Here is an 18,595-nt window from a genome sequence, read left to right on the forward strand (position 1 = left end):
GATTACCCCAAGACCCCAATTGGTATATTACCCCAAGACCCCAATTGGTATATACCCCAATTGGTGAGCTAATGTTATGCTATAGACCATAGTCAGCCTCCATGGTCTAGTGGTTAGAGCACTAGTCTGTCGATCTAAAGGTTCGATTCCCGGTGAGGACAGTAAATAAGTATTTTTTTAAATATTTACCTTAATTTGCTGGAACAACTGATGACCGGGAAGAACATGCCTTCTAAGTTGAAGTTGGTGAATGAACCTGTGACCCTTATGCCGTTGAACATAAAGTTGATAATCGGCACGGTCAAGTCGAGGGCGCATCCGATGACGTCACCTACAAAAGATAAATAATGATGTAAACACGATGGAGAAAGATGAACAACTTCTGGTATTGGCTATGTGCGCAACAGTATAGTATAATACATACATACATAAACTCACGCCCGTAATCCCTAATGGGGTGGGCAGAGCCACAAGTAATCAAAGACAACTTGCAGCCACTGTTGATACGAAGTCCTAAGCTGGATGATGAACCTTATGGTGATAAGGGATCAGCCTATCGCCCATAACATTGGTCCATCATATTAGATGACACAATCCCTCTGTCGGTTTATAGTATAATATAGATAGAAAAATGAAAATGAAATATTTTATTTTATGGGAAATATAACAAAGCAAAACGTAAGGCATAAAGAGCTGTAAACATACGAAAAATGACATTAATGACATAAATATCTTGGGAAACCAGTGATACTTATACTTATGATTCAAATAAATAACAGTTACAAATGGCGTAATCGTTTACCATGTGGAATAAATAATCATAAAGCCGCGTTTCCACTTGGCAACATTTGGCGCGATGTTGCGCGCCCAGTTGGAAGGTCCCGGTTCGAATCCAGCACGGGCCTAAACCTGATGATTTTCAAAATCGTTTTTCATATCCATATTTGGGATCGTAAATGATTATCACGTGCTCAGAGATGAAGGAAAACATCTCGAGTAAACCCACATACCTGAGAAATGCGTTGATCGTGATATTACCTGTATTGGGCTGGTTTTCCCTTCGCGGGCTGGGAGGTTAGACAGGCAGTCGCTTCTGTGTAAAGCTGGACTTGTCAAATCTTCAGATTAGGTAAGCAGACCCTGTAAAAACGCTAGGTCGAAGAATACCTTTCCTGATGAAGGGCTCCTCGGCATGTGTCCTGTTGACGGCAGTCTTGCGCCCTCCGGACCACAGGTAGGCGCCGTCGAAACCAAACGAGTACAGATCGTCGCCCACTCCATTGCCGCCCCATTTCTCTCCTCCACCCGGGTAGGGGACGTACCTGGCAAATACGACGATAAATTGGTTTAAGTTTGAGATATTCTTTAAAAAGCGGAAAATAAATTAAAAGTTGGTTCAATAGATACAAGCCTTTTAAAGTTAGAACAGACGGACGGACAGATAATATAGGCTTAGGACTAGTTCTAATACCGTATACTATTCCCGTGTACTATTCTTATTTCCTACGGTATGCTAAAATTGAAGAAATACTATTTTAAACAGTGGTTAGTGGTTAGAGCGTTAGGCTCACGATCTGGAGGTCCGGGTTCGATTCCCGATGGGGACATAGTTGAAATCACTTTGTGAGACTGTCATTTGTTTGGTAAGGACTTTTCAGGCTTGAATCACCTGATTGACCAAAAAAGTAAAATGATTCCGTGCTTCGGAGGCCACGTTAAGTCGTTGGTTATTAGCCGTAAAAACATCGCCACCAAACCGCATTGGAGCAGCGTGGTGGAATATGCTGCATACCCCCTCCGGTTGATTGTGCCCAGCACTGGGACGTATATAGGCTGTTTATGTATGTGTGTTATGTACTATTTTGAAAAGTTTTACCATAAGTTTTTACAACCTTTCAGGTTGAATTCTTGAATGAAAGATATTAAAGCATATAGCCTTACCCAGCAGTGTTAGCCCAGCCAATTCGTAGATGCGGCATCATATGTGTGGTCTTCTCAATGTGGTCCATGGTGACCTCGAAGTACCACTTCTGGTAGACCGCTGAACCTTCCACGCGACCCACGAAGATGTTTGGACGGACACTGGAACACATTTCATCTCATTTAACCTCTCATCTGTCGAGGTACCAGACACAAGACATTTTACATGTGTCTGGTCGAGATCTGCTTTCCGACCGACGATTAGTTAAGAGTATTATTAAAATTCAAAATATATTTATTCAGTAGGTAACATAGTTACAGTTTGATTCGTCAGTTTTTACCAACGTCTCATAAAACTATTGCAGCTTCTCACAACGGCTATAGCCGGGGAGAAGAAGCTGCAAGAACAAATTCGGCACAGGGCCCTAGACGTTCTCTAAAAAACATAACATATTTAGTGATTTGGCTCCCTAATATCAGTTCCCAGGCAGTTAATCCAATGCATTGATATCTTCTAACCAGTCACTAACCTTATAATAACCTTTTTTATTTGAGGGTAAAAGGCGTATAGAAGGAGTAGTGAATCTTGTTGTAAGTATACTTAGTAAATTCTGTTATACTTAGTAAAATTATATCAAATGATACATCATCAGAATGTCAGCACTTTACAGTCCACTTCTGTAACAATCCCTTAATGATGTACGGGGCCTCTCTTCTTTGACACAATTGAAATTGATCTCGTGGTCAAAGATTTAGATCAGACTAGGTGGAGAATCAATTAATCTAAAAGGCAATATTGCAATTTGACATTTGCGCATATAAGTATGTGGCAACAAAAGGCAAATAGCAGTATTTCTTTTTAGATGAATTGATTCCCCCAACCTGTCTTGTCAAGGCCACATTGAATGTGGCCTTCTTAACCCCCAAATCTATTATTTTAAGCTTAGCTTTGTTAGCTATTTATAGTTTTAAGGTCTATTTTATTTCACTCTTCATAAGCATATGTTTGTCCAACTCACCTGGACACATGATCCACCAATGCCGTCTGTAACAGCAGATTCTTCCCAGGCAGCAGATAGTCACAAATGTTGTTCTGAGACGACCGCACCGCTACTCCGTTACCGACACACAGAGAGCACAACACGTCCAGGACTTTAGGGTCACGACCGTGCTTCTCGAGGAGCGAGATGATAACTTTGATGTGCTCGTCCTGGAGGGGGGAGAGGGTAAGATTTGAATTTGTAGACGTCAATATACATACATAATGTCGTCCTATTTTTTAGGGTCAAGGAACTTCTCGTTGTAAAAATCCATTGATTTACCACTACCGTAGATACAGCGCTTGATACAAAAATGTTATTGTCAGAGGCCTGATCGGGTAACATTAGTTTCACAATAAAAATTACTACGATTTAGATTATTGAATGTGACAACTCCTGACAATTAACTGTCAAGATAGAAACTGAGTTTCACGAACACCCTCATTTGTTTTACACTTTCTTGCTTCAAACACCATCAATATTTCACCCCATGTAGACTAGACATACAGACTAATAATCATAGTCACATTTTAGCTCTTGTAACAAGTTTGTAAAGACTGACTTACCCGCATCATATTCAAGGCCTCAGGCGAGTCTATCAGCACGCAATGCAGTACATCGAGCATGCCGGTACCCTCCCCCGAAGCCTGCGAGCCGAGACGAGAGAACAACCAGTTGAGGCGGTTCGAGTTGGCAAACTGCGCACAGTTCGTGTGGTTTCCCTTGATTATTGCGGCTGTGGGGCAAAACAGAAAATTAATTTAGAAAATTCTTAAGGTACAGATAGTGGCCTAATACTTATTGACTCTATCTAAGCGAATGGTCATCACCAAACAATGTCACAAAGTTCTGGCCAAACATTGTTTCTGCATTGAATTGCGAAGCTTAGTTTGAACATGTGGTTTAGGGAAAGATCCTCTATCAACAGAATCGGGCAAGAACTCGATTTGACCAAGACGCATGACCGAGGCCTTTGTCGGCGTAATAATCTGCTTCTTACTGAGCCTGGTGAGGTGAATCAGGTGAGGTTATTCAGTTGACACAACTGACACTGGTGAGGCCTATAAATCCATGGTAGACTGAAAATTCTAAGAGCTTACTTAAAACTTACCAAGTAGCTGATAGAGGTATCCAGAAATCATATCCCAGCTTTGCCCAGACTCGTCCCCAGCTAGGAACCCTGCTAGGAACCCTTGCGATGTGATGACGTTGATCTTGTCAATGGCTTCTAAGATCAGGTTGAGGATACCCTCCTCTTGGAACAAGTCCTGTCTGTTGCGCAGAGCACGGAACTTGTTCTGTTTCTCTTCATGTTCTGAAATTGAGATGGGCTGTTGAGGAGTTCGGTTATAAATCAACAATCGTTTACGTTCAATGTGAACAGGTCCATTTAGTGTATAATATTATGCAGAGACACTTGCTAGGGTTTTTACTAATAAAACTGCTGGGCAGTTATAGAACGATGCACTCTGTATTATCGTTGCACAGGTAGAGAATTACAGAAATGTGTTACCATCTTAAGAATAATTACAATAAAAATATATTTCAGTTGGTGTTGCCAACACAATGCAGGATCATGAGACAACACCAGCCCAATGCTAATATAGATGGTCATTACGTAGGTGTCTCTTAGCGGGCTTTTACAACAAATCTAGGATGAAATCCATATTACACGTTACATACTTAAACTCGAATCGTAATTCCTGCAATCAGAAAAACTTCCGATGGATATGATATTGCCCATATCAGGATATAGAGTTGACGAGGTAGGTCACTGATCTCACAACCCACACTGGACAATTGACAGTTTTGACAGTTTTCACGATATCTCCAGGAAAATAATATTAAAAGTAACTCACCCATATCTTCATCAGGCTGAGCGAAGTAGTTAATCAGATCCTCGAGACACATCACCATCTCTCCGAGGTTGACTGACGCGAAGAACATCGAGTGGCGACGGTTCTCTTGTAGAGTTTCCAGGCCACTGATGATGGAATGGAACACATTAGTTTGTACCCATTTGTTTACACAAATATTTTTTTTCTTTTTGACTGACTACTCCATTGGGATGCAGTCGTGAGCTTATGAGCTTAAATTTTCTAGATTTCATTCGAGAGAAAATGACAATTGTGTTTCAAGGTCATCGTCAAAAGATTTTTAAAATTAAAAATACATTTATGTGTATGTTGTAGTATCATTTGTCGAAAACACCGTTTATTGTTTTGGAAGTGGAATACTGAAAAACATAATTTATTTGTCAAATGAAATCAACTTAGGTAAAATTTCTCAAAGTGATTTACTGTCATGCGATCAACCCAAACTATTCGACGGAGGCCGTCCTTATACTGCTCTCACATAACGCTCTTAATAGAGGTTCCTGTTTTCAGATCTGTTGACCCAAAGTTTGTCCCGGCTGACAATCCTCAGCGCTCCCCATTTATCCAGCAAAGTGAACCAAATTGACTCACTTGATGAACTTGGTGAAGAGTGACGAACACTTCCTGATGACCCTGGCAGTGCGTGACTCCTCCTCCTGTGAGCGTGAGAAGTCCAGGCCGTCGTCCATCTTGCCCTCCTCGTGGAGAATAGCCTGCTTCTCTTCCACCTTACCCACGCCTTTCTTCTTTGTTTCGTAGGACTAAAAAGACAGATATGGTTTGGATAAGGATATTTGTCGGAAGTATAAAATAGGGTGAAGATTTGAAAGTTCCTCTGTACTTAAATTCGGTGAAAACGGTACGCGGCAGTAACTGCGCATTACCCTGCCCTTTTCGATGGAATAAAATGATTCCTGGATGATTCGTAGCTAACACTAGAATAATGTGCAAAAAAATGGGCATTTACATATTGAGCGTGGTAGAATATGCTCCATATACCTTCCAGTTGATTGAGAGGAGGCCTGTGCCCAGCCGTGAGACGTATATAGGCTATTTATGTTATGTATGTTACATAATGAAGGATAAGGGTGCTTCTGGAAGTTAGACATTAAACCTTTCACAGCCACTCATTTAACTAGTTCAGAATAACAGAAAAATCAGATCAAAATAAACATTACTTTGAGCTTTTTGGAATGTCAGGAAGTGACACAAAATATGTTTGCAAATGAATCAGAAAGACACAACATGTCTTGCAAGCCATTCTTAAACCCAGCAAAAAATAATATAATTGGTTAATGACAACAGTCTTGTCCTCTATTACGTGGGACTTAAACATAATTGGCTAGGAGTGGATACTGCAGCGTATATACTAAACACTTCTGGCTTTCACTTCGGGGATGCAGGCGGGATGTTATGATGTGTTATTTTTAAATCATACCTTGTAAGAAAGCCACAGCCCAGTCTCGGAATGTTGCACAATGACAGTGGAGTCACCATACTTGATGATAGGCGCTCCGATAACCTCCAGGTCCTTGTCTTCTAGTACCACCTTCTGGTCGTCTTTCTCTTGCCGCAGGCAGAAAGCGCAAGAAGCTGTTGTTGCTTCTTCTCTGTTTGGGTGCGGAAAGTTGTTTAAATAAGAGAAGTTTTTATGTAGTCGATGAAAGAAGAAAATAAAGCTTATTTATCAAAATAGAATGATTCATGATTCAAAATTTTTGGGACTGATAAATAAGAAATGTTATATGATTGATTCATAAAATAAATAATGTTCCTTTTTATATTTAATTATTCTCTTCAGTTTGCGAAAGTTGTGGAAACTAGAAAATATAGATGAATTTAAACATTGTTACTGCTATTAGATTGGGACTAAATTTTTATTGAATTATTAGCTCAGAGACCAAAACGTGACTTCAATTTTCAATTACAATGAAATGTTTTAGACTTAAAGTCGTAAGACCAAATGTTCTTCAAAATCTAAACGGTCTTACGAGATTAAATACTTTCAGTTTTTTTTAAATCCTGTCATTTAATCTATAAACAGAAAAGGATTTCTATTTGTCAAGATAGAACTGACATGCACGAACATCGCCCATTTCAAGAATGACTTCTAACTCCTTAAAAAATGTGATAGAGAGATACCAACCTGCTGATCAAATACAGTTCGTTCTGGTCATTAACACCCAGGTATCTGCCGGTAGTGATGTGCCGGATCCTCATCGGGTGGTACCAGTTGATGAACCCGCCCGCCCACTTGGTGCGCGCCAGCTCTAGTCGCCACAATGAGCGGGCTTGGGACATGACGGAGCCGCCTTCGTAGACTACGATACTGTTGATCAAGGTTATATTAAGATTATAAATGTGAGAATACATAGAAATCTGGTGAAGTGATATTTGCAAAAGTGTCTGATTGAATTACTTCAATTTCAGAAAAGTATAAATAGTATCTTTCAGTCTTCGGATACATATACATCTCAAGGATTTTGTACGGTAAAAAAAAAACATTTTGAATAAGTTCTGAAAAAAGTCACAACTATTCTGTTACTTTGAAAAAGAAATAATTAATCTCACAGACTTCCTTGCATAAATAGCAGGCGCGAAAAATTGTCTTAAAAAATCCATGTTGAGATTTGTTCCAGATGCGATCCAGTTAAGGATCGCAGTAAACTGAAAAACTCTCTCTCCATTATATAGCATTTATTATCTCCACCTAATAATAAGGTGTACATCTCCAGTCCGCCGGAGTTTCGTGTTCATATCTTCACAAAATAGACTATACTCACTTCCCTCCGCCATCTTTGCTCCAAGTACTAGGTATAGTGAGACACTCGTCGCCGCCGTGGAAGAACCGCAGGACATCCCCTCCAAACACGTAGCCGACGTACTTCATACGGGAAATCCCCGTGCCGTAGGGCTGCACCGACCAGTGTGTCACGTGGAACGACGCGTTCACTATCGATACTTCGTTCTCCTTTGTCGTGTGCTGGTATTGGGGATAAATAAGCAGATTAAAGTCTCGGATAACCCTTGAAATGAAATGAAATGAAATGAAATATATTTATTGTGGATCATAGGTACAGTATAGGCGTTTATAATCAATTATAAATTGTTTCATCCAGCTATATCCCGCCATATAGGCATACAATGTTAGGTCTTATAAATCTAAAGTCATGCTCGTAAACATATTATACACATAATCATTATTAGCATTACAATATTCATAATGTCAAATACAATAATAATACAATCAAATTGTCACCACATATACATTTAATTTAATTCATATAATATCATTTAAGTATTCATTTAGATTATAGTAACATTTGGTCTTTAACATATCATGCAGTTTATTTTTAAAAATATTCATGTTATCACATTCACGCATTGATTTAGGCAGTTTATTAAAAATATGGGAAATTCTGCAAAAAATACTTTTATGCATTAGTGCAGTATTATTTTTGACTAACATTAATCTATTCGCCAGTCGTTTTCTGGTATGGAATTTAAATAAACTTGGATTAGATTTTGCAAATACACAGCATTCGTAGATATACATACATATTACAGTTAAAATATTCATTTCCTTAAAATGAGGCTTACATGATTCAGTTACTGTTATATTACAAATGGATCGAATACATCGTTTTTGTGCTATGAGCACATGCTGTATGTTTGATGCATTGCCCCAAAATATTAAACCATAACGAATGATTGACGCAACATAGCCGTGATATGCGGTAAGAACGCTTTTCCTGTCCACGATCCTACTTAATCTACGGAGAGCATACGATGCTTGATTTATTCTTTTACAGACGGCTTCAATTTGTGTTTTCCAGTTTACTTTGTTATCAATGTACACACCTAAGAATTTTGTGACCGCAATGTCGTCAATTTGTACACCTAGATATTTAATGTCCAAAATCATATTATTATTATTTTGTCTCTGTCTAAAATTCATTACATTTGTCTTATTAAGATTCATTTTTAGATTATTATTATTGAGCCAGCCCATTATACATGCTAGAGTTAGATTAATGTCAGAAACTAAGTCGTTCGGGTTATTACCAACAAATAAAACAGTACTGTCATCAGCAAATAATGTCATCTGATGATTTGTGATGGCAGGCAGATCATTTATGTAAACCAAAAAGAGCAAAGGGCCCAGAACACTGCCCTGGGGGACCCCATATTTCAACAGTCGTGGATTAGATGTATATGTTTCTTCAGTTTTCGTAGTTGGACAAATTTTTGTAACTTCTGTGACGTGCTTACGATCCGCTAAGTATGACTCTAGTAGGCTATATACTGTACCTCTTACTCCGTATGCATACAATTTTTGTAGCAGGATATTGTGGCTAACGCAGTCGAAGGCCTTAGTCATATCCATATATAGAGCAACAGTAGGCAGTCTTTTATCTATACTTGTCAATGCAGTCTTCAAGAAATCGTGTAGGGCAAGATTAATATTTTTATTTTTCCTAAAACCGTATTGCGTAGGTACCAAAATTTTATTTACCTCAAGAAATGTGTACAGAGTTGAGTATATCACTTTCTCAAATACTTTTGCGAAAATTGGTAGAAGTGCCACCGGTCGGTAGCAGTTCATGTCGGTTCGCTTCCCTTTCTTAAATATAGGCTTCAGTATTGAGACCTTCAAAGCCGTAGGGAATTTACCTTGCTCTATGCAAACATTAACTATATAGCTTATCACTTACTTTGCTTCTATGCTGTTCTGGGAGCAAATAAAAAACATAGAACACGTTCAGCTGCTTGGCTTCCCGGGCATGTCGTAAAAACCGACAGAGGGATTGTGTCCTCTAAAATGATAGACTAATGTTATGGGCGATGGGCTGATCCCTTATCACCATAAGGTTTATATCCAGCTTACGACATCGTATTAACAGTGGCTGCAAGTTGTCTTTGATTACTTGTGGCTCTGCCCACCCTATTAGGGATTACGGGCGTGAGTTTATGTATGTATGTATAACCCTTTACCGGCTGATAGCCCTCACCACGACCTACTGAAAATGATATTTTTACCTCTGCAACAGTTTTATAGCTTTCGTGATTTGGAATTTTAGTGCTATCGACAGAACACGTGATATTTTTGGATTATTCTAAGACAAATAAGCAAAAATCTTTAAAGTTCAACCGCTCTCTGCAACATTGTGTAAAGTTTACATAAATTGTCCTCTATAAAAAGTCCCAGTTAGAACTAAGCACTTACAAAAGACCTTACTTTTAGACGCCATGAGTCAGCAACATAAGTCGAGTCGAGGCCCATTTGCCTTGTGACGTTTTTGTGTACTCAGCCCTAAGTTCTATGTGATTAATGACTTCAAACTTTATTGAAATACTTATATAACTGGTTATTGGTTACCGAATCATGTCGTAAAATTACGCCGACTTCAAAATTAATGACCAATATATAATACAGCTACAATAGTTTACTTAACGTCAAAACACGAAATTACTAAGGAAATGATCTTAGAAAAACGTAATAAAATGTCGGACTTATTCTTACGTTCTTCTTGATTAAAATTCTAAAATGAGTAAAATTTAAAAAAAGGAATTGTCGTTAGTTTTAGATCGGTCTTTATTTAGTAATCAGAATTTCATAATTTATCTTCAACCTAGTACACGACCCAATTACGGGAGTTAAGCTGATTACAAAAGGTTAATCATATCCATGCTACATTTCGTATAAAAGTTCTTTTTATATCTACCTAACGTAACATTTGATCGGTTTCTCTGTCATCACTAAAGGGAGGCTTTTGCCAAGCAGCGGGATCCCATTCTTACGCTAGATTAGATTAGAAAATGTTACAGCTGAGAGAAAAAAAAACTGAGAGAGATGTGGTATAAAAGCCGATTCTATAATCGTCTTAGACTAAAATTGAGACGGAAATGTTAGGTTGTTTTGGACACGTAGAGCGGATGAAAGATAATAGGATTACGAAAGCTGTATATATAAGGCAAAGGCTGTTGCTACGTCTGGCAGAGGAAGATCTAGAAGGACGTACATCGACCACATTGGAGATGGTCTTAGAAAAGGATTTTACGGTCTATTCTGAACTGGCGTGTGTGGAGGAAGAGAAGTATGTCAGGATTGAAACAAATGGATTTCCATCCAAAGTCACTGCTTACACCACTGGAAAATAGGTGTAACTCTATGTATGTATTTTAAAACTCACCAAGTATCTCTCAGTAGCCACAGAGACAAGAATCAGGTCGTCACCAACGCGAACTTTCTCGCCCTCAGATCTGAAAATACACATCTTAATAAATTTCACACCGAAGTTGGCGAATACATTAGAATATTAACTCGCATTATGAAGACACTTTAAGAAGATATTTTATAAAGGTTAAGACTTGCTAGTTTGTAACCTAAACTTTATTATTAGGTAGGTTAAATGTTTAAGGAACTTTGTGGGTGAAATGTTGAAATTTGATGCGCCGGGAAAGCAAGCCAAGGTGGCCTGTTCGCGGTTAAAATTGATAGGATTTTATATCTTCTGGTGACTGATGACTCTTATGATGTGAGCTTATGTATGTATGTTTTGGTTGGCAAAATCATAAATTGCCGTGTGTATAGAATAGAATAAAAGAATAGAAAAAGTTTATTATAAAAGGACGCCCACACACAAAAAAAGACAACAACATCATATCAAATTTCCACTAAAACAATTACAAAAAAGCAAGACGGATGTTTGTCGAAATGATCATAAGGTGGTGGTGGATGTCCCGAGATAAAAGGGCCTCACTCAGCACAAGTCGCGGCGTGAACCACGAAGCTGATATTATGTGGACCCTGTTGTGTATAGGTGTGTTTTTGAGTCGCATTGGTGTTAAATTAATCCCGATTCCGACCCCGCCGGCGTGGTCGAAGATTTCCCTCATTAAGCGCTTATCGCTATCGACCCACTAGGGTTGATTAAATCTTTCAAATATAATCCTCTCAGATGACACCCTGAGCCAAGGTTCGCATCCAACTGGGCACCCTCAGGCCTGTTGTCTTATATTTTGTACCGAGTGTGAACCCTCAGGCGCTCCCAATTAGTCCGGGCAAGTAGTTAATGCCATTTGCGGCAAATCTACAAAGAGTCACGTCAAAAAAGCTGAATTTTAAGAGATTCTACTTTTGACATTGTCTACGTTTAACAGATTCTACATTTGACAGATTACGGTATGTATATGTCACCGTAAAATTGTAAATAACGTTAGATTATAATCTATCGATTTGAATCTCGCGAGATTGTGAACTGTCGAATAATTATGAATCGTATCATATTGCTTACAATTTAACGTATTATTTTTCGGTAGATTATAATTTATCGAAGTGAAACCGTCAAATTGTGATACAAAACGCACCTCGCGTGCTATACCATAGAGTTACAAAACTATTAGAGTGAGCATAATGTTAATTTGGGATTCTCTTAAAATGCATAAATGTTTTTGTCATAATTTTAATTATCATAATCCTTTTTGCATAACGTTTTTTAGCATAATAGTTTTACTTTCCCATAATAACATCTAGGAATACTGGTTTGTTAGGTATAACTTATTTTTGGGATTAATAAATAGATATCCATAATTCTTTTTTAGAATAATAGTGTTTTGTCATAATTTTTACAAGGCATAACAGTAGGTTAGGGTGCGGCGGGGGTGGCCCTTGGGCCACCCCAATGCCGCCAACATGTTTATCTTACACACGAAAAGTATACTGAATGATACGTTTCAGATTTTTTAATTTTGATAAATTTTTTCTTACCATGTGATGTCAGAATTATTGATTACTTACTAAATAATTAATAAATACGTACTTGATTTCACAATCTTGAAGAGCATTTATTTTATTTGACTGACACCTGTGTTTTATTCCTAACTCTATGGACACAGAACGGTCTACTGTAAGGCCGACCAATCAGGGACAGCCGTCGGACAGTTGACAATTTGACAATTGTAAGATTGTGATTTAACAGTTTTACTTCGATAGATTATAATCTGACGAATAATAATACGTTAAATTGTAAGCAGTATATTACGTTTCACAATTTTTCGACAGTTCACAATCTCGCGAGATAGATTATAATCTAATTCTCGTTATTTACAATTTTACGGTGACATATATATTATGATAACGTACCTCTGCTTGCTAGCCGGGTGCAGTGTCCACCAGCAGGCCTCACCCTGGGAGTGCTCCTGCAGACCCACGTCGAAAGCCAACTTGTCCTGGGATGACGACGTCGACAGACAAGCCAGATACTGGAAACATTCATGATTGGTTAGATTTTTTTGTCTAGTCTATCGTGTCCCAGCTGAGTAAAGGGGGAAAGACTTCCACAGTTCGTTATTTAGGCTATTGTTTTACCTGTCCCCTTTAAATCCAAATAGTCTAATCAATCAGTCAGTCGTCAGCGTTCCCCGTTTGTCTGGCCTAGTATATATATATATATATATATATATATAGGTATGGAGCATACACCACCGCGCTGCTCCGCTGCGGGTTGGAGGAGGTGTTTTTACGGCTAACTACAGCCTTCGTGGTTAGAGCATTAGGCTCACGATCGGTAGGTCCGGGCTCGACTCCTGATTGGTACATTGTCGATATCACTTTGTAAGATTAGAATTGTCAATGTGGTATTTAAATGACCCGGCGGTTACAACCTGAATTGCCGAAAAAGTAAGATGATTCCGTGCTTCGTAGGGCGCGTTAAGCCGTTGGATTTTACTGTTACTAAAATTTAAATGAACTATTTAAATGAATCATTAACAAATCGTGGAGCAGCGTGGTGGAGTATGCTCCATACCCCCTCCGGTTGATTGAGGGGAGGCCTGTGCCCAGCAGTGGGACGTATATAGGCAGTTTATGTATGTATGTATTAACAAATGTTTATTTGACCAAATATTACAATTGTTTTAAGTTTACGCGGTTATTATCATAATTAAAGCACATAATAATGGGTTCTTACCCATTTAAACGCGGTAAGAACCCGTTATTATGTGCTTCAAATATTACAAGTTACAGATTTTTTTACATACTAGACATTTTGACATTACAAAAGATACAGTCTGCCTCCGAAACTAGGTTTACCTTGTGGCAGTGGCTTGTGTGGCAGTGGTGGTGGCTTGTGTGTGTGGAAGCAGTGTTCGACCATGGTAGTTATGTTGTAGGTAGGTGCAAAATGTAATCAAAAAAAGTCTTTGTACTGAAGAGAATCTCTTTTGTATGAGGTATTTTAAAACTTTCAAGGACAGAACGTCTAATGACGTTCCGATTCCAAGGTGTCATACTATCTATTATGAACCATCAATGACCCATGGTCTCTGCACGTGAAAGGGTTAAACATTTTACTAATTACTCGCATAAGTTGTGTTTATCTATGTACGTACCATGTCACTGTTGAGATGCCGCAAAAGTATAGCATTGCCGTAAAGCAAGGTCCTGTGGCCCGACCCTGTACCTTTGCCCTGGAAACAAACAAACATACATACATATAAAACGAGACGTACCCATGAACATTAAAAAAATAAAAAATAGTAAAAAATTGGGACAATGATATGAAAAGGAAAACATGTAATTGTTTATAAAATATTAAGACAATAACAAATGATTTTATGATATTTAAAATCAAAATTAAATTAAATTGTAAGAAAAAATGAGATAAAATAAAAATAACAAAATATTTAATGTATAATTTTAAAATGTATTTTGTTACTTAATTATCGGTTTACATACTACTGGACTTTTAGATAGATACTTCTAAACTACTGTTATTTATGCACTATTCTACTACTGTTTAGGTCAAACTACACTGGCCTACGAAGCTAAGTACTGCACTCAAAATTAAAATAACTTTTCAAGTTCACAAGATATACTTTCGAAATAAAAAGTATTCGAAATATTACTAATGTATGGTCAATTAATTACAAACAAAGCTGTTACAAAAAATTATCTATAAAAGTTTTTTATTTTAAATCTCTAACTTGTATAGTTTAGAAATATATTAAATTTAAAAATTAAATAAGTAAATAAAATAATATATTTATAAGTTAACAGTACGCATTATTCTAGATAAATGGCGCCGATATCGGCTTCATTACGATACATAGATCGAAAGAATTTCGCATGGACAGGAGGAGGACCTGGGGCCTGTTTAATAAAACTTACAATTGTAAATTACAATGACAATTTGGTGTTCATTACGTAGCTAATATGAAACTGCAAAATATTCGTGATCACACACTCCGCAATGTACATCAAATTGTCATTGTAATTTACAATTGTAAGTTTTATTAAACAGGCCCCAGGTGTAATAGTTAACACGCTCATCCCGGCTTGCCAAGAGCTGCGGGTTCAAGTCCCGTCCGAGTCGAATTTTATTTCGATTGAATTTTCTCTTTATGAGTTTCCCCTGAGGTAAGTGCTATAAAAACAAAAACAATTAGTGTAGTACTTAGTTTTACAGGCAAGGTCGTTTAGCTACTAAACAGTATTTAAGAAGAGTAGTTATTTAAGTGGGTAGTAGTTTTATTAGTTATGCTACTGTTACTTGTAATCTGTGTTACGCATACTGATATAAATTGAATATATATACAACATGCGGGTATATTTAAACGAATATTAAAGTGTGTTAGTTCCAAAATATATATTACATTTATTTACTGATTAAAAAGCTAGCGAGAGTTATGCATTTAATTTGGAAAAAGGAGTAAAATTTATTTTTAAGGTTTATTTAATTAAGTAAATGAATACAAATTAAATTTTATGTAATTGTACTGGAAAAATAATGAAATTTATAAAGCTAATTATAGATATTATGAAGACGATAATTTTTATTTTTTGCCAATCAATGCCAAATATATATGAAAAATGATTTTGCATGCATTTTACCGAAAACCCGAGTACTCACTAAATTGTCTTTGCCCTGGAAAAATTTAAACACGACAGCGATACGTAAAAGGGATATTATTCACAAAAGGATAAATATATATTGTTAAACACATATTATAAAATTAAAGTGTGTATAAACAAGTGAGATTTGCCACTTGAAATCTTTTTAGGACAATACTCGTATTATTAGAACAATTTATTTATTTAAATAGACCCGTAGTCGCGTCAAAAATCTGTAAAATGTGTGATACACAATAATTATCATGAAATTAATAATAGTAATTTTATTTTAAACTTAAAATAAATTTAAATTTTTGACACGACTATGTCTATTTTGAAAATTATTTCAACAAGGTGACGAGAATCGTACAGGTGTTTAACAGTTAATCTTACAGGATCACAGAAATGTAAAATAAATTAAATGTACATTATATTTGTGGTCAAATATATAACTTACAGTTTCAGAGCCGGCAGCCGTCACCAATTCCTGTAGAGCCCTCACTGACAAAGCCTGAAAAGAAGAAAATTACATTAAAAATTTAATTTGTAAGTGACATCGTAACGAAAACTTTGAGGGATGGTTCAGACCATGATTCTGAATTGATATCAAGTGGAATTTTCCGTCGCAAAAGAATGGAAATGAAAAAACAGACAAACATTTTCATGAATTTTGCGACGAAATATTTCACTTGATAATTACACATAATAACGGGTTCTTACCGCGTTTAAAGTAGGTAGTTACGATAATAACCGCGTAAACTTAAAACAATGTATATTCCACTTGATATTGAGTCAGAGTCATGGTCCGAATCATCCCCCTCAGTATACGGTACGATGTCACTAACACTGATGTATACTGATATCACTTGGGTTCTAGGATCAGTGTCCGGTTAATGGCAATAGGCTAGCCCCCTATTACATGGGGCTTAAACATAGCTGGCGAGGAATGGGTGTATATGTCGTGGCCAGATCGTAGAATTGATCATTTCATGATGTGCTCGACTCTCTCTCTCTCCTTGGCATTTATTATTCCCATCTGATGGCGGGGTCTGCCTTCTTCGTACTTCTCTTCCACTTCGCTCTATTGGACGTGTCGTTCTCGGAGACATTGCACATACACAGGTCCTTTTTGACCACATCCGCCCATCTTGTTTTTGGCCGTCCTCTTGGTCTAAGCCCTGGTATGATGTGCTCGACCATTTCATGAAATGTGACCATTTCATGAAATAGTATATCATTCGTTGGCCACATCATGATGTGGTTTGGGCAGATCAATGAATACAAAACGTTTAACGATATGAGCAACTAAATGCATGATTACTTCATGATATGGCCAAACGTTGGCAATCATATCGTAAAATTAGTAACATTATCCAAGTTGGCCATTTCATGAAATATGACCATTTCATTAAATGGTTGAACACATCATGAAATGATCAATTCTAAGATCTGGCCACGACTTATACACTACACACATCTGCCTACCCGTCGGGGCCTCAGGCGTGATGTTATATTATGTCTGCCACACCTTACTACAAAAAATGACAAGTAAGTACTTTTTTTTTAAAGTAGGCCGCTCGCTTGCTATCTGCAGGCCTACAAAAATTAATTAGTAAACAATAGCAAAATGGGGTTGTCTAATTACCCCGCAACTTTCCAAGCAATTTTCACAAATATGACGAAGTTTTTACAGTGTATTTTCCTTTAGCTAGGAAAGGGTTGCGTATTCAGCATTGCGATTCATTAAAATTCTACTAAGCTGGCCGACAACTTGTGGATACACTGAATTTTTTACTCTTTTTCTACTGTCAAATAGTTTCTGGTTATAATGCTACAAATGGTGTGGAAGTTAGGTCCAATCGCGCATTATGTTGGAAAGGACTGGTATTTTAGGTAGATACTTTAGGTATTATATATACAGTCACATATATAAGATCACGCCTATTTCCCGCCGGGTTAGGCAGAGACCACGGAATTCCAAAATTTTGCTTGCTACGATCCTGTCACGCCACTTTAGGTTTTTCCAGTCATTATTAAAGTATATAAGTAGTAAGAAGTATGAAGCCATCATAGCCCAGTTGGTAGAACGCTGGCCTCTCACTTCGAGGTCGCAGGTTCGAATCCAGCACAGGCCTAAACCAATGATTGTCGAATTTGTTTCCGAATACATGTTTGGATCATAAATGATTATCACGAGTTCAGCGGTGAAGGAAAGCAATGTGAAGAAACCCACATCGATCGAATCCAGCATGGGCCTAAACCTATTATTTTTCGAATTTATGTTTAGATCATAAACGCTGAGTCAGCGGTGAAGGAAAGCAATGTGAGGAAACCCACATATCCGAGAAATGCGTTTCGAAGGTATGTAACCTATGTATTGGGCTGGTTTTCCCTTTGCGGGTTGGATGGTCAGACAGGCAGTTGCTTCCGTAAAAAACCGGACCTGTCAAACTTTCAGGTTAGGTAAGCGGTCCTTGTGAAAAATGTGGTAATGCTAGGGATGATGATGACTTACTACGATCCTGTCACACGACTTTCGCTCTCCCCAGTGTACCAAATGCTCGCCGGATTATATTACATACTTGACTTTAAGTACTTTTTGTACAAAATGACGTAATACCTATAAAAGGGAATATAATATATGGTTGACTGTTTAGTTGCCTTGACATCTGGGTTTTAGTCTTCTTTGTAACGCACCAAGGGAACTATTTTTGTGTATATTAGAACACGTGTTCCATTCATAAATTTCATTACGCAATGCTAAGATCGATGCGTATGATTCACAGTTTGACGTAGACAAACTTAAAATACTACTTAGTGATGTAAAGTATGGAGCTCGGTGGCGCAGCGGTAAATGCGCTCGG

General features: G+C 37.6%; 2 protein-coding genes across 15 annotated transcripts in view; one reads left to right on the forward strand and one right to left on the reverse strand.

Moving 5' to 3' along the window:
* LOC126378014 (ryanodine receptor) overlaps positions 1 to 18,595 on the reverse strand; it is a 167,659-nt gene that overhangs the window by 95,812 nt on the left and 53,252 nt on the right. For 8 of the 14 annotated variants that reach the window (XM_050026046.1, XM_050026045.1, XM_050026039.1 and 5 more), the window contains exons 4-19: positions 16,189 to 16,242; positions 15,751 to 15,765; positions 14,231 to 14,308; positions 12,984 to 13,102; positions 11,032 to 11,101; positions 7,621 to 7,820; positions 6,984 to 7,166; positions 6,276 to 6,447; positions 5,429 to 5,598; positions 4,820 to 4,944; positions 4,072 to 4,275; positions 3,527 to 3,696; positions 2,940 to 3,130; positions 1,942 to 2,082; positions 1,168 to 1,322; positions 190 to 331 (exon numbers count right to left, since the gene is read on the reverse strand). In XM_050026046.1, the coding sequence (XP_049882003.1) occupies positions 190 to 331; positions 1,168 to 1,322; positions 1,942 to 2,082; positions 2,940 to 3,130; positions 3,527 to 3,696; positions 4,072 to 4,275; positions 4,820 to 4,944; positions 5,429 to 5,598; positions 6,276 to 6,447; positions 6,984 to 7,166; positions 7,621 to 7,820; positions 11,032 to 11,101; positions 12,984 to 13,102; positions 14,231 to 14,308; positions 15,751 to 15,765; positions 16,189 to 16,242 (2,189 nt within the window). The remainder of the gene's footprint in view (positions 1 to 189; positions 332 to 1,167; positions 1,323 to 1,941; positions 2,083 to 2,939; positions 3,131 to 3,526; positions 3,697 to 4,071; positions 4,276 to 4,819; positions 4,945 to 5,428; positions 5,599 to 6,275; positions 6,448 to 6,983; positions 7,167 to 7,620; positions 7,821 to 11,031; positions 11,102 to 12,983; positions 13,103 to 14,230; positions 14,309 to 15,750; positions 15,766 to 16,188; positions 16,243 to 18,595) is intronic. The other 6 variants (XM_050026051.1, XM_050026050.1, XM_050026042.1 and 3 more) reach the window with 1 other exon arrangement.
* LOC126378047 (irregular chiasm C-roughest protein-like) overlaps positions 1 to 18,595 on the forward strand; it is a 416,593-nt gene that overhangs the window by 50,869 nt on the left and 347,129 nt on the right. The window lies entirely within an intron of this gene.

The sequence above is a fragment of the Pectinophora gossypiella genome, chromosome 25 (assembly GCF_024362695.1).
Source record: "Pectinophora gossypiella chromosome 25, ilPecGoss1.1, whole genome shotgun sequence".
NCBI lineage: Eukaryota > Metazoa > Arthropoda > Insecta > Lepidoptera > Gelechiidae > Pectinophora > Pectinophora gossypiella.